The sequence below is a fragment of the Cinclus cinclus genome, chromosome 8 (genome assembly GCF_963662255.1).
Source record: "Cinclus cinclus chromosome 8, bCinCin1.1, whole genome shotgun sequence".
Classification (NCBI taxonomy): domain Eukaryota; kingdom Metazoa; phylum Chordata; class Aves; order Passeriformes; family Cinclidae; genus Cinclus; species Cinclus cinclus.
The window spans coordinates 22,461,402-22,485,451 of record NC_085053.1 but is presented as its reverse complement, the minus strand read 5'-3'; the positions used below and the strand labels follow the sequence as shown (position 1 = coordinate 22,485,451).

Below are 24,050 nucleotides of genomic sequence, written 5' to 3'. Positions count from 1 at the left end.
TTTGGAGCATAAATTACCCACTGATCAGTGGTTTAGAAAGGTACAGTGGTTTAGAATGGTTCTGTGAGAAATGGTTTTCTTTATGACCCTTTGGCAGCATCAACAGACCTAGATTGTTCCTATGATACCTTAACTCCTGTGGTTGCTTTGTTTCACTGAGTGGTTTGAAACTTCCCCACACTTTCCTGCTGTTTTGGAGGCTCATTTTCTTGAGCTGATTTGCAAAAAAATCTCTTTGTAAAGCAGCAGCATAGGTCAGAGAAGAGTGCCCTTATGAGGGCTGCAAGTGCTGTCTGGTATCAGGGCACATGTTCTGTTGTGAGTTATTTCTGTGCTTTGCCTTACTGTGCTGTCAGATAATAATGTATCTACACTGAATCCTTATTCCCTCCTGTTTCTGCATTTATTTATGCCCCCCAACTATTAACTGACACCCCAATTGCCTTTTTAGGTTTCCTCTGGTATTTGGAAAAGAGGTGGCAGCCTGTGATGAAGAAAAGCAGAGAAACTTTTGGATAGATAAGAACATGTACATTTTCTCCTAAAGTAATTGATAGTTAAAGTCACCTCTATGTTCTGCCACACAGAGATGGTCAGCAGTCAGCCTGTCCCCATAGCAGACAGTGGGAAAAGGAAAAAGAAAAAAAGGACCAGAGCCACAGATCAGGTCCCTGGGAAGTTCGAAGGTTGGTGACAATTTTAAAGCTTTTAATTGTTACGGTCTGCTTTGCTTCTGCTGTTTTTCTGTTTTCTTAGCTAAACGTTGCATTTTTTTTGGTAGCAGCAGTGCTGATGTCAAAACTGAGCATTGTCATTGAATAGATGTGTGCAAGTAATGTGAAGTTTTGTAAGTAAAATATAGTTCAGTGAGAAAATTCTTAGTGGGAAAGTAGCAATGGAAGGTACATTTTAAAGAAAGATGGTAGTAACGTTCTAGGTTTAAATGTTCAAGTTTGTTATACTTAAAGCACCATCTCTACAAGTAGGTTATGTATTGTAGGTATTTTCTGAGGAAGGAGTTGTTTTCCATCTGAAAAAAATGTTTTGAATTTTACATGAAGACAGGGAAGGTGCTGAGATCCTAGAGATAGCTGAGATATAAAACATTTCTAGTGAGAACAAATGTGCAATTTTGATGCTGTAATAAAGTTTTTACTTCTAATTTTTCTGAAACTTGAAAGAGGGAGGTGAAAAAGGAAGTGTAGTTAGGACTGGCATGTCTGCTTTCATACCACATAAATTTGAGGGATGCTTATCAGATAATGAGCTTGTCTTGATGTTATCTATTAAAAATAACTTTCACTTTCAAAATTCACTTTGATGGATGTGTCCTTTCTTCTGGATTTCTTTGGCAGACTTGTACAAGCTGACTGCTGAGCTGCTTGGTGAGGGAGCATATGCTAAAGTTCAGGGTGCTGTCAGTCTCCAAACTGGGAAAGAATATGCAGTGAAAGTAAGTAGAGAGTAAAAGCAGCATCACTGCTGTCTGTGATATGTCCTCTCCCTCCGAGTGTCTCAGGGAAAACCTGCAATAGAGTGGGTAATAGCAAATCCTTCTAGGAAATTTTTGATGTTTGAAATGAGCTTGTTTTATAACTGTTGAGAAAACCTGTCATCTTAAGTTGTGCCTCCAGAGTGAACTTGTGGATCAGCTGCAGGTAGAAATCACAAACAGTAAATCACTGTGATGGTTGGATCTCAGGACAAGCTTTCCTGTCATGCCCTGCTTTGGTTGTAGTCTAGCTTTGTCTGTTCATATGAAAGAAGAGGCTGAGTCACTGTACAGCATGGACTCCCAAATAGTGCAAGCTTTTAGGTGCTGCTCTGAGTTCAGAGAGCATCAGGTACTGCCAATGGTTCATGTAAAGCTTTATTTTTTAATGGAGGCCAATCTTCTTTCTGTAATATCACTGAAAAGTCTTAGGGCTCATTTACAAATTTGTTGTTCTCCCCCATTTAATCACAAACCCAAATAATAGCAATAGGGAAGATTTATGTTTGATTCTATTCAAAAATAAGCACAAAATTTTAAGCCCCTTTAAAAATGTAGTTCTACAGTTGCTGGAATTTTGTCTGTACTTGGTAAAATTGTTGAAGTGGAAAGATTGAAATGAACAATGAACTCTGCATTAGGAATTTGATGTGATCAGATACAGAGACCTGTGTAGTACTAGTGAATGGTTGCCTGTTCTGCTCCAGAGAACTCAGGCTGCAGAAATAAGAAACTAGTCCTGAATACAGATGGTGGTGATGTTTTGGTAATGTCATGAGCTTTCAGTTTTTGCAGCAATTGTTCAGGCTCAGCCTCTGTGGCAAGCCCTTGTTCTTGTCCTCTTTCAACCTGAGGACAGTGTGAAGGAAGGTGACTTCTTACGACTCTGAGTTTGAATGATGTTTTCTTCAGGTTTTCTTGTTGGGTCTCCATAAAGTTTATGCTATGATCTTTACTTTCATTTTCTGGTGAGTTTGGTACTTGTTGCTTAAGTGACTCTAATGACAAATCTCTTCTTTTTGACTGTTCGGTGACTGATGTGACTCAAATCTATTTTTGGCATAACTCAAGAGGATATCCTGTTCTGCACATTGCAAAGTTAAAATGATACAAGGAAAAGCTTGTGGTAACTGGTTGCTAGCTCAGTAATGTGTGGATTTAGTTCCTTTCTTCTCTTCCTGCCCTAATTTCTCTTGTCCTCTGAATGCCTTCCGGAGTTCTGCTGACACTGCTCTGCTCTGTAAACAAATGCCAGATGAGAAATTGAACAAACAAACAGAGGTGGAGTGTTTTTCTCCAGTGGGCATGCCCTAGATTTAGCTCTTGGAACAGTTACCTAATTCCAGAGCTACTGCAGTAATTTTTCATTCTTAAAACTCTTTTCCACAGATCATTGAAAAAAATGCTGGGCATAGTCGTAGTCGGGTTTTTCGTGAAATAGAAACTCTGTACCAGTGTCAAGGTAACAGGTAAGTATAGTCTTTGTTTATTTAACATTGTTTTGATTATTTGTTTTCAAATATTTATGTTAGACAAGGTTAGAAGCTTTGCAGTAGTCTCCTTAAAACCACTTGAAATTTAGACTCGACTTACTCAGAGTAAGAATTTCCCCTTCTTTACCTATGAAATTTAGGGGAACTATTTACAGATTAATAGTTACATAACTCAATTAGCAGCCACATCAGTGTAGCTTCATTGTGCTTCAATGCTGCATGGCTTTTGTCCTGATGAGAAATTAACATTTTGACACTCTCCCCTGTGATCTCACCACCAGCAAAAGCTGACATGGTACCAGCTGCTGTGGAAAGGAAATCTTAACATTGCTTTTCCTGATGTGTGGTTTGTCCTCCTCCTTGTGTCAGCCTTCTGCTTTTGCCCTGGAGCTCTTAGATCAGCAAAAAACTAACATAGTTCTCATCTGGATGTGTGCTGACTTCATGTAGTCACAGGATGAAACAGCTATAGAGCTGCTACTCATGTCTGAAGAGGATGAAAAGGAGTGTGCAGGCACTGGCAGCGTGCTCTGGAAGCTCTGTGATGGGTTCGAGCAAGTTCTGAAGCTACTTTTAGATGTCTCTGTTAATCTAGAATGTATATACAACACATGGTATATATATTACAATTGTGCAGTTTATACTGAGTTTTTCAAACAAATACTTAATATAGCACACAGAAATAATTTTAAAACCAACTTGTTTTCCAAACTCATGGGCTTATGTTGTGCTGTAGTGGAGCAGACAATGTCTTTCATCTTTTGTGAGGTTAAGAGTAAATGCTCATCCAGCGTACAACTGATGGAAAACTCAAGCTCACACGACCATATGCAGAATTTTGGGGTTTGGGCGTACCATTAAATGTAAAAAATTCTGACTTAGATCTTTGGCATTCTCAAAGCAACCTGGGGTATTTGTACTGTGAAGAATTTACATGAGCTAAACACGAGTTAGTGTAAAAATGACAACTAAAGAGCTGGATTTAATATCTTGTTGACAGATGCCTGTGTCCTTTGAGCCCTGTGTGTTTTGCTTTGTGATTTCCAGAGAGAAAGAATGCCAGTTTAATTATTTTTTCTTTATTTCTGCCTTCAGCACAAATGCAGTATTTTAAATTATTAAATACAACCTACTACCAGTTATCTTCCTGTCAATTGAGCAGTAGCAGAGCTCTCACAATCCTGTCCGACTGTGGTGTTTGGCCTGTTTTCCATGCTTAAATTTCATTGTGAGTTGGAAATGTGGTTTTAGTCCCACAGGCAACCAAAGCAACTTGTTTAACTAGAACTTGGATTTTTGGTTACTTTTGGTGCTTCCTAGTTATCTACACTGAAACTCTTCATTGCTGTGTGTACACTCCATGCTTGTTTCTTTTATTCCATTCTTTTGTGTTTCTTTTTTTTTAAAGGAACATTTTGGAGTTAATAGAATTTTTTGAAGATGACACAAGATACTACCTGGTCTTTGAGAAGCTGCGAGGAGGTACTGTGCAAAAACTGTGCCTTTACTCATGGAATCATTTTTAAAGTAGCAATTGAAGAACTTACTTTAAAATGCTTGAGAATTTCAAGAGAAGAAGCAGAAAAAGTATTATACACAACTTGAAGTGTGGCTATTCTGGAATATTGATGGGTTTGGTCATGCATTTGCAATCCCTTTCCATGGCTGAGTGATGGAAATGTCAGCTCTATTAAAGTGGCAGGTTTGAAATTCAGTCAGTAGGTCACAGTACCTTCAGGCAAGGGGAGACACACAGGATGTCAGGTGTTATGCATGACCCTAGTGCAGCAGAGTTTTCCCTTGATGTAGGATGGCCTTCATTGCCTGGAACTCATGGAAGTCTGTTATGAAAATCATCTTGCCTGTGTCTGGGATTGCTGTTACTGTGAACCAGTTGTGCTTGTGGGTGTTTTGAGAGTCCATCAAGTGAGCCTGAGTGATCACTGGGCTCCAGCACTTCCCACTCACCTGGGGAATGAGAAAACTGCAGCAAACACTTTATAGACTTTCTCACATTTGTCTGCATATATAATTACATATAATGAGTATAATTACAGTACACACTAATTGCATGGCTGTGCAAAACCAGGAGTTCATGTGTCCAACCCTTCAAAGGAACACTGAGCTTCTGGAGTGTCCTGCTGCCCAGAGAACAGCATCTATTGTCTCTGGTCAAGAAGGTTTTGAGGACCAAACTGTATGTGCAAGAAATGAAAATTCTTTCTGCATAGATGCAGAACTATTTTTGAAAGAGATGGATGTGTGTATTTTGTGACTAAAAGCTTTTGTTTAACTTTTCTCAAAATTGCTGCATCTTTTTATTGTGTTTTCCCATAACGCATTGTCTTAATGCACAGATGTCTCTGAAAAATTAGCTGTAATGGGGCTTGATTGAGATGAATCTGCATTTGTCTCTTTTTTCATCTCCACATTCTTCCATTAGATAACCCTCTTCTTTGTGAGTCTGTGGTTGTCTGTACCTGCACAGCTGCTGAGAGGAAAATAATGCTACTCCTTCCCTCTTAGCTACTGTTTTTACAGGCTCAGCTAGGGCTGAGGCTAGTTTTCTCTTAAAAATAAATCAGTATTTGAAGTGTTAGGTGTGTGGTTTGAAGACAAAGAATGGGAGTTAGGGTCAGATCTGATGCACTGCAGATCCTGATGTGAGTGGCAAGGCTGGCAAGAATGAGAACATTAATCTTCAACACAAGCCTTACTTCAGTAACTCCAGTCTCAGAGGCTGCTCTTTCAGTGTTGGAGCATAATTTGGGCTTTCCATTTTCAACTTTGCCTTCTAGTAGCTGTTGGAACTGAAGGAGCTCTGCTCCTGTTTTATCTGTTTTCAGTTCACTGTGATGTCCAGAGTCCCTTTAGTATCCTTGTCTGACAGCATTTTATAATTGAATTAGTTTAAATCGAGCTGATTAGATTGAATTTGTATGATTTAAGAGTTTTTTCCTCTTCCCCCCCCTCCCCCTCTGAAATGCATTTTGAGAGTTGCTATATGATGCTTTCTCTCTGATGAGTACTGGAGAGGTAGGAAGAACTGTGGCAGGAGTGCCCTGCTATTCTTTCTTTGTGAGAATTCTCTACAAAGGCTGAATATAAAGTCAGTAAAGTATGTTTATATCGCTATTGATACAATTCTTATTTAAGAGAGTTTGAACATCAGCTCTATTCAGAAGGGTAATTTCAGATGAACCTGCTGAGTGAAATGAGAACTTCAAGTGGCTTAGTATTCTTTCTTGCAAAGTGTAGGGTCTTTTCCACAGGGCTGAAAATATTGAAGAATTGTTAGTGCTTTCTAAAGGTGCAAAGAACAACTATACCAGGAAACCCCTTTGAACTTGGTGCACTTAGGAAATCTGTAGCAAACTAGAAGGTGTTGATTTTGGCAAGGGAAATTGTCTGTTTTTGAAATCTAATAACCTGGTCCGAAGTGGCCTTCCTCCACCCACCTGACACAGCATGGCTGTGCATAGCTGAGCAGTCTTTTGTCCATCTGTCCTTTTTGAATGTCCTTTCTCTTCCCTCTCTGAATTCTCACTGTGGAGGAGTGGCAGTAGCATTGTTGGTATTAGAATAGGAATTGCTCAGTAGGAGATTTCCTTCCACATCTAGAGCTGAAGAATAAAAGTGAAATCACCTGAGATAGAAAATGTTGAGTGTACTGGAGCTAATAACAAATGGCAGTTACTTCTTGAATTTCTTTGCTTGATTGCTTTTGCAAATACATCTCTCTGAATAAGAAAATAGAAGGCAATAGTAAGGCTGCTTAGGGAGCTGGGATCTCTGTGGGCTACATGGTTTTTAATCTTTTGAGAGGTTTGATTGAATTCACTTTAAGAAAATGAGGAATCAAACCTCCCTTTATTCTTTGTTAAAGGGATACCAGTGAGGCTCTGTCTGCAAGCTACCAGCCCTTCAGTGTATTTTAATTTAGAGGTCTTTTGTCATATTTTATATCAATGCAGAAGCCTTGTCTTTATGCCTGTGGGAAATTCGATGTGTATTTAAAGGTCAAATCTTTTTACTTTGATGGTTTTGAGGCATAGAACATGTATCCTTGACTTTCAGGGCAGGGTTTCAGTGGTGATATTATAGAAAATGAGGAGAGTTTGAGCATGACCACCCAGGACCTTGGGTAGGTTGGGTTTTGCTGAAGTGTGTATGTATCTCCTTAGCTGATGTTTGAGTTTTACTGGTGCTGTTGGCAAATCTCTACTGTCCCAGAGTGTGGAAAACAGACCAGTCATGTCCTGGGGCAGTAAAAAGTGATTTCCTCTCATGTTGTGCTTAAACTAGACAGCTTCACTGATTGAAAATTATGTTCTAGCACACTTCAGAGGTGAAGCTGCTCAGCTGTGCCTTTTCTTCTCAGTCATTTCACTCTTTGCTTCACAGAAGTTGCCTGCTGTGAAAAGCTGCTGTAAAGTGTGAAAATGAGGTTATGGATTCATGATACTTGGAACTAGTTCAGCATTCATACTGAGGTTTTCTCTTTCACCTGTTACCCTGACAGGTTCAATCCTGGCCCATATACAAAAGAGGAAGCACTTCAATGAACGAGAAGCAAGCAAAGTGGTGAGAGACATTGCCTCTGCTCTGGACTTTCTTCATACAAAAGGTGAGAGAAGGCTACCTCCATCTTTACTGCTTAATACTGTACACTCGGGTTATAAAGCATATTTATCTCTAAGTAGGCAGCTTTTGCTAATGTTCCCATTTACAGCAATGCCAGATGACTTAAGCTGTTTTCCTCTAAGATATTATTTTCATATTCTAGTATTTTAAGTAATTGTGAATGTGGTATAAGCTTTTCAAGAAGAAAACTTGAATCGTCATCCAGAGAGAGTTAACATTAGGGTAGAATCTGTTTATTCCTGTTACATAAGCCACCATATAAAGGTTACTCAAAAGGGATCTAATAGAAATTTAATCTCCTCATCTTTAAGGTCAACAGAGTTACTTTTTGTAATTACTCAGAATTTCTGCTGGTCACAGTACCTGTTGGTTTGTAGTAGCTTTTGGCCCCCACATTTAGACTTTCACTGTTAAATTGAGAGACCTAAGTGAACCCTTATTTGAAGGTGTCTTCAATTCCTTTGGAATTTGCTTAGATTTAAAGCAGTTATGTTTGCAGAGATTTTTTTTTTATGTTGGCATTTTTCTGCTGCTTTTTTCACTTGGCGATACTTTGGTTTAAATTCAAAAATTTCTGTACATTGTGGTCATCCCAGAATATATTTTTGGGCTGAATGTGATGGATATTTTTGAAGTCTTTCCTATGTTGTGATTTTCTGGCCTTGCAGCTTCAGTTAGTGTTACAGTGACTAGCTCTGAATAGAATGGCACATAATTGGAGACTGTTTATGGGTTATTTTATATACTTTTTCTTTTACTTTTTGCCATTCTGATTAGCTTGGTAGATCTCAGCAGATTTGCATTTGCTGCCTAAATTGCTTAGTACTGGCCCTGGTTCTATAAATGTTTAGTTGCAGTCTGTAGTTTTAAGTCACAGGATTGTTTATATGCTGAGATGGAGTCACAGCACTGGGTACCTCAACAGGTTGAACCCCTTAAGAAAATGGTAGCAATGCATAGGGATAACAGTGGTAAACCTGAGGAATGTGGATCTTGTCACATGTTGTGACTGTTACAAGAAGTTAATCTGAATGTGAAACCAAATTTAGTTTGTATTAAGAGTTTTTGTAATCTTCACAGCCTGTCTATGTGATAATTCAATGTTAAACCTTCAGAGAAGGTGCTTCTTGAATACCTGCATGTAGAATATTTTGACTTTGAGATATGGGACATATAAGAAACAGGAAACTTAGGCTTAGAATATGTGGGAAAATGCTTTTTGATGTGTAGGGCTATAGTGGGTTTCTTAACAGCTGAAAGTCCAGGTACCCCACTCAAGAAGTTTAACATCAACTGACCTAATACCTTTCTGTAGTTCTCAGCTTTTAGTTTTAATTCCCCTTTTCCCAAACAAGAGAAAGGTGTTTGATTAAAATAACTGTAGAGCAGCAATCTGCTTTCTTGTTTGCTCTGAGCTGGGACAGCGGGGGACATAGCATGCAGAATCAGCCACATCCCCTTTTCATTTTATTATTCTCTTTATGGTTCTTCCGTGTGACATTAAAATAATTAGTAAGTAGGATACAGAGCACTAAAGTAAACAGGAAATTAAAGCAGTTTTATTGCACAGCTTAATGGTGAAGTCCTATAGCTAAATGCTTTTAAAAAAATTTGAATGAGGACAACTAATCCTTTTGTCAGGAGTAGTTTAAAACTCAGATGGATGATAATCCTGCCTTACACCCACTTGGGATGCCTGTGCTTTATTGGTAATAATCTACTGGAGGGATGTTTAAAGGCAGTTGTTTTCTCAGTGCTCTGGGCAACTACAAAATCAAATGTTACATAATCAGACATTTGAATTCACACAAGAATACAAAAAGACCCTGTTGGCTTTCCCCTGGTGAGCCAAGCCAGTTGTTGGGAGTTTGGTCAGCCGTGCTGTAAATGCCAGCAAGGCCACCTCAGTGGGTTCATTGTGCCATCTTTTGTGCCCAGGCCATGTGCACTGTGTCAGTATGAACACGGATACCTTCGGATTTGGGCTCTGGTGTTACATTTTAAGCCACATCCTGTGGAGTGTGCTGAAGAAACGACATTAAAAGCTCCCTTGCATGGAGTTTGGTGAAGTTTTCCTTCCTGTACTCTGAAGTAGTATCAGGTGTTCTTGGAGTGTAAGTTTCTAAATCAAGGCTACACTGCAGTTAAATTACAGCCAAGTTGCTCATTTGATTTGATTATTTTTGCCTCTTGTTTTCTACCTTCCAATTGAGTTTGATCATATTAAATGGAGAAGTTCCAGAAATTGTGTTTTTAGGCATTTGAAGAACTTCTTTGACAACAGAGAACCACCTTGCATGTGGAATACAAAGATAGCTTTGTGCTGCCCCATTAGGTTTGCCTATTCTGATAGGAGTTGAATGAAGAAGCCCTTTGGTTGTTTTCCTTTAGCTTTTCTTCTGCATCTCTAACTGAACCTTTAATTTTTCATTTGCTTCAGCAATGAGTATGTATCTCAAAGTGATATTTTCATCTGTGAGCCAGGGGATTTTTTGCAGAGGAGAGTGCCTCAAGTACTGTCTGTGCCGATAGTTCAGCAAGCCAGTTGATCTGTCTGTAAAGAACAACTTTACTGTAAAAGGCACAAAAATAATTTCATCGAACTGTGTAAAGAATTAAACTTTCCTACATGTCAGTCATCTCAATAAGCTGGTTTTAAAGGACATAATTAATTTGGCCTAACAAAACGTTCTGATGTTCTTATTTGCTTGACGGACTCTCCTGTATAGTTAAGGATGATAAAGGTATAGCAGGATGCAACAGTGACTTTTAACTGTTGCACTTTACAATTGAATTATTATATTTAAGAGAGGCAGGTGTGTGTAGCAAGCTCAGACCTAGAATATTTCTAAAGCCACCTTCTAATAATGAGACGTTACAAGAAATAAAACAGGGGAGTATCCTTTCTAATGAACGTTTGTGCTCTCTGTTTAGGTATTGCTCATAGGGACCTGAAGCCTGAAAACATCCTGTGTGAATCTCCAGAAAAGGTGCTGCTCGGGTCTCTTAATTTCCCACACTGATTTTTTTAAAACTTGGTTCTTAAAAACAGCCCTTATGTTTTTTGTCTTCCTGAAAACTTTTGAACCCATTAGTGAACTTCAACTAAATTTAACAGAAAGAGACTAAATTCTTAAATTAATTCTTAATCTTAAATTCTTAATCTTAATTCTTAATCTTAAAAGAGACTAAATTCTTCTTTGAGTTGTGAAAATGTGAACATCTGGCTAAGAGATAAAAAGCCAACTGGCCTTATAGAGGGACAGCAGTGACACCCTAGAGCCTCATCTGTTCTGAGCCAGTAACCAGATGGACAAGCAGTATTTAGAGGCCAGCTGGTCACATTACATGACCAGTTTTCAAAGTGCCCCCATGTGTACTGGCACTTGCCTAACCAGATGAAAAAATAAAGTAACAGGATCAGGTGCTGATGGTGTGGGTGCAGCTGGGGAATACAAGGAGTGGAAAGTGGCTGTAAGGAACTGGCTCTCACTAGGGACTTGTGTTCTGTCCTGGGGTTTTCTACTTCACATTTATATATTCATATATTTTGCATTAATCCCAGTCTTCCTGACTTTTTTTTTTATTATTTTTTAAGATATCACCAGTAAAAATATGTGACTTTGATCTTGGCAGTGGGGTGAAGCTGAACAGTGCATGTACTCCGATAACTACTCCTGAATTAACAACGCCGGTGAGAAGCCTATTGTGCTTTTGTGCTTTGTTTTTGTTCTACTAGAAAACAATTCTTCTTATCTTTAGAGGAGACCTTCCAGAGAGCTTACTGACATTACATCCAGTGCTGGACAGTTCATTTCAAGTGAATGTATGTGTGGTAAATACTGGCTCACTTTCCCAGTCACAGAGCAAATACACAAAAGCACAGGAGCTCACAGTGTTAATTCTGTTGGCCAGCACGTGACACCTTGGTCCTGCTTACCTCTTACACAGTCATACAGGGAAACTTTTTGTGCCCATTTTTGTGTGCTTATGGACAGACTTTGAACCTTAGTTTTGTGTTCATTTCTTCATGTTTTGGTTCTGTAGCCATGCCAACAAGCTAAGGAGAATGCAAGCTCTCTAATCAGTGTGTAGCTTTATAATACACATTAGTTTGAAAAACTGTAGTCCTCTGCTTTTGCCATTTACTGTGAAAGAAAAATCTGACAGTGTTGCAGGAGTCTTACAGAAATGTATTCCCCTGACACACTTGTCTGATAAGCGTATGGATAAGATTTAAAAACCTGAAAGATGTACATTAGTATTTTGACCTTGGATTAAAGGTTCACAGCCACGTGGAACAACTTGTAATGCTTCTAAAGAGCTATAGGAACTTCAGTATTCACTGATGCCTAATTTCTGTTTTTACACCAAGGTTCACTTGGTGTAAAAGAATGGAACATGATAAACCTGGGTCTTGTTTTGATATGACCTTCCCTTTAAAAACTTGCTTGAATTTGGTTTCTTAGTGTGGCTCTGCAGAATACATGGCACCCGAAGTGGTGGAAGTCTTCATGGAGGAGGCCACGTTCTATGACAAGAGGTGTGATCTGTGGAGCCTGGGGGTGATTCTGTACATCATGCTCAGTGGTTACCCCCCTTTTGTGGGCAACTGCGGCACGGACTGTGGCTGGGACAGAGGAGAAGTTTGCAGAGTTTGCCAGGTCAGTGTGCATTTCCTGGCTGTGTGTGGGGTGCGCAGTTCTCCCCTGGGCTTTGGGTGTAGGACTTGCTGTAATGTCAGCAGTGGAGAGCTGTGCCTGATGCTGGGAGGATGAGCTGTCACTGAGAAGTGAGGGTTGCAGTATAGAGGTTGAGCAATGCCAGTTGCTGAAGTTAGGTTGGGCAACTGCCTCTCCTTCCTCCTGTTGTGAGATCTCAGAGCTTCTCCTCACCCTCTATCCCACTCTGTAATCCTTGATCTGGTTTATGGTAGTCACTGCAATTCCTCAGATAAAAGCTGAGCCCTGGGAGGGTTGTCATGCAAGGCCTGAATTTATTTTCTAAAAATGGAGTTTTTTAGCTGCCCTCTGAGGGATGGGGGAAGCATTTTCAGCAGACAGTGTATTGTGTCCATCTTAGGCTGCAGAGGCATTCTGTGGAGCTGCCTGTCACTCTCCAGTGGCTGCATAAAGAGACTGGATGGTTTCAGTTGTTGCCTTCCACATTAGGTAGATAAAAGTGAGTGGGAAGTCTCACATGAGAAACCTTCTGGTTGCAGTGTGTTCCAACTGAGTAATTTTTCCTTTGCTAGAACAAGCTTTTTGAGAGCATCCAGGAAGGCAAATATGAATTTCCTGACAAGGACTGGTCACATATTTCCTCTGAGGCCAAAGATCTCATCTCAAAGCTGCTGGTTTGTGATGCCAAAGAAAGACTTAGTGCTGCTCAAGTTTTGCAACATTCATGGGTTCAAGGAGTATGTATCCCCCTTTATATTAAGAGTTATTCTTCTTCCAAAGTGGCAAACAAGCTGTTCCCCGTCTCTTAACTTTTTATTAGAGTCCTTGTGTGTTTCAGTGCTTGTATCTTGATTAATTAAATGATACACAGTGACTTTATTTTTTCTGCATGGTAGATACTTGGATGAATATGTCAGCCTTTAAGTGTTTGTTTTGTTTAATTATTGCTTTGTGCATTTTAAATGGCTTTCTTGTGAATAGCAAGCACTGCAGTACACAAATTATTGTGCTAATATAGTAATGCAGAATGCTGGTAAATATGGTTATAAAAGAACAGCAGTGTCCTCTTTTGTTTCAGTTTCCAGTTCAGGAAAAATGAATAGACCCTCTGGAGAGCTTCCAAAACTGTAGTCTTATACCTGCAAGCTGTGAAATCTTCTTACGAGGGGAGACAGATTATGAAATATGTTTTTCAAACAGTAATTTGTAAGCCCACAGTGAATTAGTTTATTTGCAGTATCTGTTAGTTGTAAAGATTTGGGGGAGTCACTTGGTTTTTGCAACTTTCGGGAAAGCTTGGTCCCCAGCTGCTAATATGTAACTAACTTCTCTTAACTGCTTCTTCTAGCAGGCTCCTGAAAGGGGATTGCCCACCCCTCAAGTGCTTCAAAGGTAGGGCTTATTTTCTAAACATCTGTAAACTTGGCCAAGAATAATTACTGAAAGAATGGGTAGGAGAGAGGAATTGACAAATTAGGAGGTAACATTCCTGGCTGAGAATGGAGCTTCAGAAATGTGCCGCACTAATTTTGTTAAGAACATCAGAAATATTAAAGCTCTGAATTTTCTTTATGATCTAATCTTGCTTGTTTGTGGGAAAAGCATTAGAGGGAATTCCTGCAGTGCAATGTTAATCTTAGACAGGAGATAATGATGGTTTTGTCAGCTTGCTGCCCAGGAGGGGGAGAAAAAGGCATAAAGGCGTGTGTTTCCCAAAGAGACTGCTTTCTGATGGGTGAATAATCACCATAAACACAGCCTTGGATCTGACTTTTGTTGTAGTTAGTGGCACTCAAAATATCCATTTACTGTGAGCAGGGCAAGCCTCATTGGTGGGAGATTCTGTATGCTAGAGAGCCTGAGTCACACAGCTGTTTCTGTCTCTATGCTGCTGGTGATTTCAGGTGGTTCTCCCATCAGAAATGCATTTTCTTAAGCCACAGGTGCAGTTACAGTGGGACTGCAGTTCTCTGGACAGAGACAGCAGAATGGGTCCATATGCCCATCCTTTGAGAACAGGTAGAAAGTAAGGGTGACATCTCAGGTGGCTTCCTGTGTTTATGATCAGAAGTCCTTGGCAGAAGGAGTAGTAGAACCGTGGCTGTTTCCAAAATCCCAGAGTGTTTTTGTCATATATTGCTGGTCCTCTTGAGGGAGGATAAACGCCAGTTTTAACTGGTCATTTTGCCTGCTGTCTCAGTGGTTTGGTAGAAGAAATAAGCACGCTTGGAAATAGATATTCTGCTGTGAGGCCAAGTGGGTGAAGTGCCTGTGTTGAAACTGTTTCCTCCTTTTTTTTGCCTGGCCAGGAACAGCAGCACGAAGGACCTGACCCTGTTTGCTGCCGAGGCCATAGCCCTGAACCGGCAGCTGTCCCAGCACGAGAGCGAGCTGAGCTCGGAGCAGGAGAACGCCGCCCACGCTGTCTGCTCCATGAAACTGTCCCCTCCCTCCAAATCCCGCCTGGCCAGGCGCAGGGCCATGGCACACGCCACCAAAACCAGCGACTTCCAGCCAGTTCCCCATAAAGCCTTCTAAAGTTCTTTTTCCTGCTGCGAGGGGGGCAGGATCGGTCTGTGTTCTTACTTGGATTTTCAGCGTTGGTAAAAGCTGCTCTGCTTCTGACACTTTGATTAGGAGCTTGCACTTGTGATGTGGCTTGTAACTTTAAGGGGACAGCTTTTTATGGGAATGCTTTTTGCCTGTCAGATTTAGTGCATTAAGATAATTCAGCTGATGAGTTTTTTTAAACTGCAGAAGATTAGTTTGCTGCTGTATTATCTGAGGTGATAAATCACTAAGTTCTCCTCATTTTCTTCTTAAAGGAGCACAGTTTAAAATGCAAACTTGAAAGCATCAGGAAAAACCCACACTTTGCTAGGCAGAGCATCAATCCTCTCCCTGCCAGTGGCTGCTCTCCTTGATGGCACATTTTGAAGGTGCTGCTGTTATTGCCAGCAGTAGGGACTGTTCTCAACCAACAGTGCCCTCCTCTCTTTCTGCAGACTCAGGAATGAAGATGATGGCTGGGTGAATCTCTGTCTCCATTACCTTCATTGGGCTTAAATGGAATGAGGATGGTACTGTAAAGGTGCTAGGATTGCTCATACTTGTAGTGATGGAGAGAACTTTTGGGTAGCTTTTTAATGTTGTTGATAATTCGTGTGTCAGCATGTTGGGGGAGAACTGAGAGAGGTGGAGTTTTTATCTGATATATCTTCACCCTTAACTATAATGTACTCCATACCATCTCTTTTTTAATTTTCTGTAGTTTGATGTCCATTACGTCCCCTTGGAACAGTTACATTCTTAAATCTGAAAACCACAGTGTAACAGACTGTTTATGTAACAGTTTATATTTACTGTTAGGAAGGTTTTTTAATACTAATGTGGGGTTTTATTGTATTAATGCTATCCTCAGCTAAACCTTCCTCTCTGTAAAATTGTATTTCTCCATGACCTTTTGTGTCACTCCTTTTGTGAACTCCTTCCTGGAGTTCTTATTGTGAACAGACAGACATCAGTGAATTTTGATATGTGTATAACTTAGAAATGCCACAAGCAGAGGTACAACTGTATGAAAATGGTGCTGCAGCCACTGAATTATGCCTCCTGCAGTAATCTCAGGCTGGGTGTTTAGAAACTGTTCCAGTTTCAATACTGTGGTGCAACAGAACCAGGAATAACTTGGAAAGGTTTTGGTTGAAAAGCTGAAGATTTTAAGTGACCAAAGGGAGGTCCATGGAGAAGGACAGAGATGTCAAGCACTTTGTGAAACATAAGCTGTGAAAATTGGGCCACTGAGATGCCCATGATGCACCTTAACTTGTCAGCCCTTTCTGAAATCTTTTTCCAGGGCTCTGTGTGTGGAGGGGGGGGGAAGGAAGCCCCCAAGTGCCAGCACAAAACCCTCCCAAGCAGAATGAGAAGGAATAAAGTAGCAGATGCAACAAACACGTGGAAGTTGAAAGGTCAAAGCTGAATGTCTTTGCATGGCCTACTCAGAGTGGTTTACATTATCAGTAATATCAGTGCACACAGCTATTTTTATAAAACATGCTGTATTTTGTGACTAATATTAAAGTTGTTATTTAAATGTTTTTATACATCGTGCCAGCCTATGAATGATGAAATGTATTTTGCTTTTTTTAATTAAAATGCCCTAAGTTATGTATTTGAGCAGTTCTTTGTGGTTTTTTATCCTCTTTATTTGTTGTGACACAGAAAAGAGAATTACTTCTTTGACACTGCATTTAAGACAGTTGAAGTCTCTGAGGACTAGGCATATCCCCCTTTCCTATTGATTTATTTTATTTATCAATCTATGATCTCAGATTTCTTTTTGGGAGCTGAGAAAAACACCCCAAGCAGAGAAGAGGTGTTAACTTAAGCCAGTTGTTCTGCTCTCATGTGAAATCTAGTTCTGAGTGCCTCTTGCAGAGTCATTTTTTAGTTTCTGTGGAGGTCTGTGGCTCTTGGGTGGGGAAGGTTGTTTTCCTGGAGGCATGGGATGCAGCACTCCCCAGTGCTCTGTACAGCTTCTGCCTTGAGTGAAATCTGAACAGAGCAGGAATCCCAAAACAGGTGCCTGGCCCTTGATTTGTACTTGCCTTTCTTCCAAAGGAAATGTTTTTAGTTAAACTGTGTTTTAAAATTATTTGCTTCTTCTTCCCTTTTCCTGCTGGGCAAGAAATGTAGCAGAGCACAGGAGACCTTCTGGCAGGAGTACAGGACTGATGTTTCAGTGGGGCTTCAGGTTACTGAATCTTTCTTTGCCTCGAAATGAGAAGTCAGATTCAGCTGATGATCCTACAGGTGCTTGTTTTCCTCTGATCTTTACCTTTCACTGAGAGTTCAACTTTCTTCAGATGAGTTATCCCCAGAGGGCCTCGTTTGGAAGACCTTCACAATGCTTTTTTTCATGTCAGTGAGGAAGAGGTTCTTGCTTCTAGGTGGAAGGTCACTAAATCAGGAACTCTGAGATCTATGCTTTTGAAGTAGTGCTGGGTCTGCTTGTGTTGCCTGTGAATCTCTTGTTTGGAAGTCTGTGGAACATGAATGCTTCATCACTGAATCTCAGTGCCTCCTCTTTGGGAAGGGGTGAATCTGTGCCATGTTTGTTCAGTTACATGTGATCAACTACACCAGGCAGCTTGTCTGAGCTCCCCGGCTTCTTAAAAATGATGGAAAAGTACCTTCTTGGTGAGGAAATTGGGTTGGGAAGGTGCAAAGTGACTTTCAAGAATCCAAAAAGATATTTTTGACCAGCAAGGACAGCATCAGAGCAGCTAAGCTGATCTTTAATATTGATCAGGCAACCCACAAGAAAATTTTGCTTTCCATCTCCAAGGTTTTTCTGGGAGGTGGGTGAGCCAACTGAGGGAGAGCCGTCAGCATGATTTATGGGGAAATAATTTCAAACAAATGGCAGCCAAGCAGCTCTAGCCTCAAAGCAGTCCCCTCAGGAGCCAGTGACACAGGATGTTCTGTAGGATTTTGCTGACCTTTATATGCAATATTTCACAAACTGCACTCAGCCTTGTGCTTACCAGCGTGGTTTCTGCATTGTTGGTTGCATAAAAGGAAGCTCCCATTTTTCATTGTGTGGTATTTTTTTCTGCTCTCTCTTCCTTCCCCAGATGTTTATTGAATCCTTTATCAGGGATGCAAAGATGCCTTTTGTTATTTGGAGGGCTGTGGGTGGGCTGGCTTTCAAGGTAGTGAGTAGCTTTGTTAATTTTCAAAACTAATAATTTTCTTCAGGCCACTCCAGTGGCAGCAACAGGTTTCAAATTTGGCTTCCATGGAAACATACTGCCATGGTAACTGAAAAGCTCTCCTTCCTCTCCTTCCTCTCATGTGTGTATTTAGTTACCCCTGCCAGATTCCATCAGCACTTTTAAAATTCTCCAACCATAGAAATTTACTTCTCTGGGAAGAACAAAAAAAAGTTGTAAAACCAATGGTGCCATTTCACTGCCATTGTTTTGGGGGAAAAGAAAACAAAGAACAGTCTCTTTCAAGTCTGGAAGCATATGTCACTGAGACACAAATTCCCTTCCAGTGTGTGGAAAAAACCCAACACTAAAAGAAATGCTTCATCTTTGGATTGTTTTGTGGGGACTTGCTGTCATGGGCTGGTTTGGGAAATTGGACTCTGCACCCAGCCCAATATCTGTAATACTGAGGAGGGTGAGAATTGACTCATCCAGTGGTTGTGAGCCACAGTACCAGTGTTTTGCTGGGTCCCTTCCAGCTAATTAATTTGACACCAGATTTTCTGTTGCTGCCTGTCACAGCTGCTTTCACACTAAGATTGGTTAGCAAAGTTTGGCAGGCTGACAAGCAGCCCCGGTTCAGCAACTTTGCTCTGATTCAGCCTGGAGTGGGAGGGAAGGGGGAATTGGGCCTCCTGAAATGTTTTGCTAAGCAAGAAGCAGGGCAAGGGCAAGGACTGCAGAGCAGAGGGTACAGAGGAGCTTGGAGTCAGATGCTTAATGTTTTTGCTTTGTCTTTGATCCAGAACAAAGCTAACTGGCACCACATCTGATTAGAGCCCTGTGGCCAGTTCTGAGGCAACACTGTGTGTGTGTGTATATATGGGTGGGAATCTTATTTTCTTCATTGTCCCCTTGCCCAAAATCATCACCCTCAGGACTTGAGAGCTTTTCTTGTCAGCTGCCTTAAGAATTATAATTCCTGCCCCTCCAGACTACTTGAGGGGAAAGCAGAGCTGCCTCATCTATTTCCTGCTCCTTTTTTCATTCCTGTTTTTCACCCTGATGTTCTTCTTGCAGCAGCTCTAGATCCACTGGCTTAGCCAGGAGATGCTCCTGCAGTCTGCTGTGGCCTCTGCAGCCTGCTGTGGAATGGAGAAACAACCCTTGGAGCTATATAGCTGTTTGCTGGAGACCTGTGAGGCTGGTCCTGTTTGTCATTAAGCTTTACTGAGGGGTTTTGTTGGTGACAGTAACAATCCAGGGACTCCTGGTGGATGAAGCAGATTGGCTTTGTTCTCTAGCAGAGGGGTTGAGACAAGTAGTGCTGGAGAGGGGAGGGCAGAATGGGCTGCCCTCAGCACTGCTGGGATGATACAGGAGTGGACTCCATTTGATAACTCACGAGTGAGTGTTGTGTTCTGTCCCCATTATCCATGGGGACATGCTGCTTTCACAGAAAAATGTATTTCCCTGCCATAAAAAATTTTTGTGGAGCAAATGCATTCTGTGCTCAGCCTAAGCATCAAACTCTGGTACAAAGCATTCAAGTGACTTCAGCAAGTGTTGCTCCCACACTGGCTGATTTCCTCTTACGTTGAGCTGTGTCATATCCTTGCTGCTCTACAGAGAACTCTTAACCTAGTTTGGGTATTTTCAAGCTGAGTTTACAGCAATCTTCTAATTCTCTCCAAGCTGAGTGGAGTACACCATCTGGACCTTCTTGCTGTGTTTTGTGAAAAGTTCATGTCACCCCTGGCTTGGGAAGGTCCTGTTTATCTCCCACATGTTCTTCCAGAAGCATCAGGATGCAGCTTTTCCTCATGACTGAGGCCTTAAACAGCCTCACAGTGCTATGGTGCCCTGGAAATCCATTTTTGGGGTTCTTCATCAGCACAAAGTGTGTTCCATCCCTATACCTGCTCTTAGGTCCATTGCAATGCAGGGAAGGGCAGCTGTAAAACTGCCCTGTTCTGAGCAATTCACTTCAAGATTTACTTGAAACTGGAGAAGGTTCCCACTCCTGCAGGAAACACCATGAGGATCCTAAAGGTTTGACTATCCCACTTTTCATTTCAGGTCTAAACAGCTTGGGCAGCTTTGAAGGCCTCCATCCCACTATTTTTCACTAAATGCACTGTTGGAGCAGCTGGTTTCCCCATGCAGTTGCATTTCAGGAAGCCAGCAGTGGTATCTGTGCTGGTGGCATGAACACAGCCCTAAGGCTTGGGCTGGAAATGCTAGAACAGTCTGATCCTAACTGGAAACCTTGCTGGCATATCAATGAGCTCTGCTGCAGTCACAGGCTGCAATTGTGGATTTATAGGGGAAGTGATCAGATTAATTGAGCAGCAGTGGGAATGTTCAATTACACTGGCTTCTGATTAATCACCCTTTGTTGAAACATGTCAGCACACTTCCTACTGCCAAAAGCATTGCCCGAGGTGTGTGGAGCAGCAAGATCTTTAATCAATGGCAAAGCCATGCACTCCTCAGCACCAACAGTTCCTCTCCTGCTTTGTTGATTCTGTGGAGAAATTTGCAAAGGTCTCAGCCAAGTATTTGAAGCCCTTTTGCTTTTAATTGTAAAAACACTGGGGTGATGAGGGAGATCTTTAGGAAATTAGATCACGACTTGGACTCATCTCCTGGGTATGGAGACATCAGCTGTCATCAGAGTAACACTGCAAACACTGTCACCTGAAAATGATCCTGCTGGTGTTGGGGTGCTTTCTTTCCACACACATTATCCCAAAGGATGGTGATTTTAGGGGGTCTCTGGGGAAGACACTGAGCTGGCACCAGAGCTTCTCCAAGATGCTCTGCCTTTTCAGCCTGTTTCTCATGGCATCCCTTCCCTTCTTCACAGGCTGGAAGCAATGGAAGCTTGTGTGTTGGGAGTAAGGGCTACTTGTCTTTCCCACCTTCAGAGCCACGTCCAGCTGCCATGGAAAGTTTGGGCTGTTGAGAAGGTTCCATGAAAATTTTGGGCTGTGATGGTTAGAGGAGAGCCTGAAAGGAACATCAAACCACATTTGTAGCTTGTCTACCCCTTAGTCCATGCATTAACCTCATCTTCCTATGTAAATATCTCTACTTTTCTAAGTGTTACTCCAGGTAATCACATTCCTTTTGAACCCATGTGTGTCCAGGTAAATACCCTGGGCCCTTTGAGTGGGACCCCCCCATTCTGGTTCCAGCTGTACACCAAGGCAAGTCATTGCCTTACACACTGCCCTGATGCCTCCCTGCTCCACAGAAATCTCTCAGCCAACTGTGTAAGATTTATCTGCTATCTTCGTGTCTGCAGCCACTAGCTTTCTTCTGTTTATCCAGTCCTTTCCTCCCCTCTGGGAGTAATGGACCAGAGGTCAAGTTTTCATGGCAAAAAATTTTAATTGCTCCCTAAGAGCAGGGCTGTCTGCTGTTGACTCTCAGCCCTGTTACATTACTGAGGTGCTCTTTAATATCATGCTTGTCATATTCGGGTCTTCTTCTAAATGAGGGCTCAGTGTCATCACCAGATCTCACTGCCTGGCTTCTCTTTCTGTCTGGGCTATCAGCTCAAGTTATTTAATTGCTTCCATTCCAATGGAATTCAATGAATTCCATTGTTCCTGTTTTCTCCTGATTTGTTAGAGCCTGTCCTGTCAGCATGACCATACCATAAAATTCTGGCTTCTGTGCAGATTCCTCTCAGGGGCTCACATCACTTAAGTTACTTTTGCACAAAATGTATGTATGACCAACCTCCTCACAAAAATATACACAAATCTATTTGTACAGTGTTTCTGGGTGAAAGGAAGAACCTGCCTGGGAATCAGCGTGTGGGTGGCAGCCTGCTGCATAAGCAGTGCTGCTCTTTCGGCTCTGCAGCAGCTAAAGGATGTGCTTTTCCTATCCTCTAAACTCAGGTTTTACCTTCCTAATATCACATGCCATTTAAAATAAGCAGATGCCTATAACTTGCAAAATTTTATAAAACTCAATGCCTTTTGCTTTATCACAGGAAATTATATAAGTTGTAAGTAAAGTCAGACTCTCATCTGTGTTTTTTCTGTTTTCTTCCCAATATTTGAGTATTTTTGCTTTGGAACGTCCCAATTCCTCCTCCTTTTAATTACCAGTTGATATCTAAGTCACACAGTCCCTATTTATGCTTCAACTCACACCCTTATAACCTCCTAAGCTAAATTTTTGAATTTACCTTACTAAAGTTACCTAATTATTCTGCCTGCCCTGTCCACGTTGCTTCTGGAGTACAGACAGTTGTCCGTGCTCTTCTGTGTTGTCCAGTCTGAATACTGACTTCTGCAGTGGAGGACTTGGTCCCTAATCCAGATGCATCTCCAGGTCACCATCTCTGTTTTACCTCTCACCTCCCTCCAGAGTTAAGACAGAGGCCCCAGGTTTGCCCACTTGCATGCAGCTCCCCAGCAACATGAGGATCCTCGGGGTCTTCACAACTCTGCTTTATTCTGTCCCTGAAGCAAGCACTTTCTGTTTTCAGTTCACACAAGAACAGATGCTGGCCAGTCTCGACTTTCCCATCAGAATTTTTGGTGCAGTTCACAGCTTTCTCTGTGGCACAAGATGTCACATGTCATCTCCTCTTGCCGCTGGCACATGTGAGGCATTCCTCTCCTCTGCCATGGGTGGTTAAGCTTCCCTGAATTACACAGTAATTTTTGCACAATAAGAACACACACAGACTATTACTGTGACTCCTCATGGTGAGTTGTTTCAATGCTTAAAGCCTCTGGCTGGATATGGAAGATTTCCAACACCATCAGTTACTCACAAACTGCACACAAACAGATCCCTTACATTATGGTGTTGGAAATATTTCCCCCTTGGGCTTCTTCATTATCAGTTCAAGAAAGCAACAATACAGTCCTATATCTGAATTATGAATGCCAGTCTCTGTCTGCTGCTGTGCAGTCATTCAGCCTTGCTGGAGCTCCTTAGATGGGTTTAATTCCAAAATGAGTTTTGAGGAATGCTGCCAAACTTTTACAACATCACCAAAGTCGATGAACTGCCCTTCCCTCCCTACTCTTGTAGCTTTTTATTATTTTGTTGTTTTTTCTTCTGTTGAATAATTCAGCTAATAGGCTGGTATTGGAGCACTTGAGAGCTGTTCCCTAATGAGGGAAGCAGCTTGCCAGCTTTTTATCTTTCCAGTCGTTTGACTGCAAACCCAACATTATTAACAAATCACCATGGAAGAGCCATGGCAATACCAACAAAACGTTGTTGTCTTAAGTGGGCAAGGAAGAAAAAATAAACAAAATAAAAGAAACCCAATCCCTGCCTGGGGAAACAAAGTGTGAAGGTGAAGCGTGAGTGGAAGGAAGTGATGGTAATAGAAATTTCTTTGCAAGCTCATTCTGTCTCAATATCTGCAAGCAGGAAAGCCGGGTGGGAAAAAGGATGTTAACTTGCTGGAGAGACCTAATTCAGAGGATGAGTGTAGGTGTAGCTGTTGGCAGATGTTTCTTGCCATGTTTTAATTAATAAAGGTTTGTATAGAAAGCTTTGTTTTTTTTTCTTTGCCAACTTCATTATTTTTTCAAAAGCTGGATGATTTATGGTCCATGTGATAGAGATGGGACTTAAAAATATAAGTATGTGATACCTTTTTGCACATTGCTGAATGCCCTTTAAAATGACATTGATATCACTTTGCCTTGAGTTTGTTCAGATAAAAATCCACACTGATATATTTCAGGTGGGCAGTTTTACCTGTGGTCCCCTCTGCATTTGTCCTTTCCTGGATGCCCAGGGTTCAGCAGCTCTGGGTGCCTGAGAAGTCCCACTAGGGAGGACATTTGCAAAGTCCCTCATCTCCTTTGCAGGACAGTAAGTGCCACAAGTGGGGAGCAGGCAGAAAGCCAAGCTGACGTGGCTCAGATGAGTCCTCTCCCAAGCCAGCAGCTTGTCTGACACCAAAACTCTCATCTCAAATTCCTGCCCAGTGAAATTCTGCAGCTGAACTAAAATTACACTGAGTGCTGTATCT

General features: G+C 41.4%; 1 protein-coding gene across 1 annotated transcript; it reads left to right on the top strand.

Moving 5' to 3' along the window:
- Window positions 1-571: 571 nt before the first annotated feature.
- Window positions 572-14,849, top strand: MKNK1 (MAPK interacting serine/threonine kinase 1). Its single transcript, XM_062497207.1, has 11 exons — window positions 572-686; window positions 1,356-1,453; window positions 2,882-2,961; window positions 4,394-4,467; window positions 7,508-7,612; window positions 10,564-10,619; window positions 11,228-11,323; window positions 12,099-12,293; window positions 12,884-13,048; window positions 13,660-13,703; window positions 14,621-14,849. The coding sequence occupies exons 1-11, from the start codon at window positions 572-574 to the stop codon at window positions 14,847-14,849; spliced, it is 1,257 nt and encodes a 418-aa protein (XP_062353191.1).
- The last annotated feature ends 9,201 nt before the right edge of the window (window positions 14,850-24,050 follow it).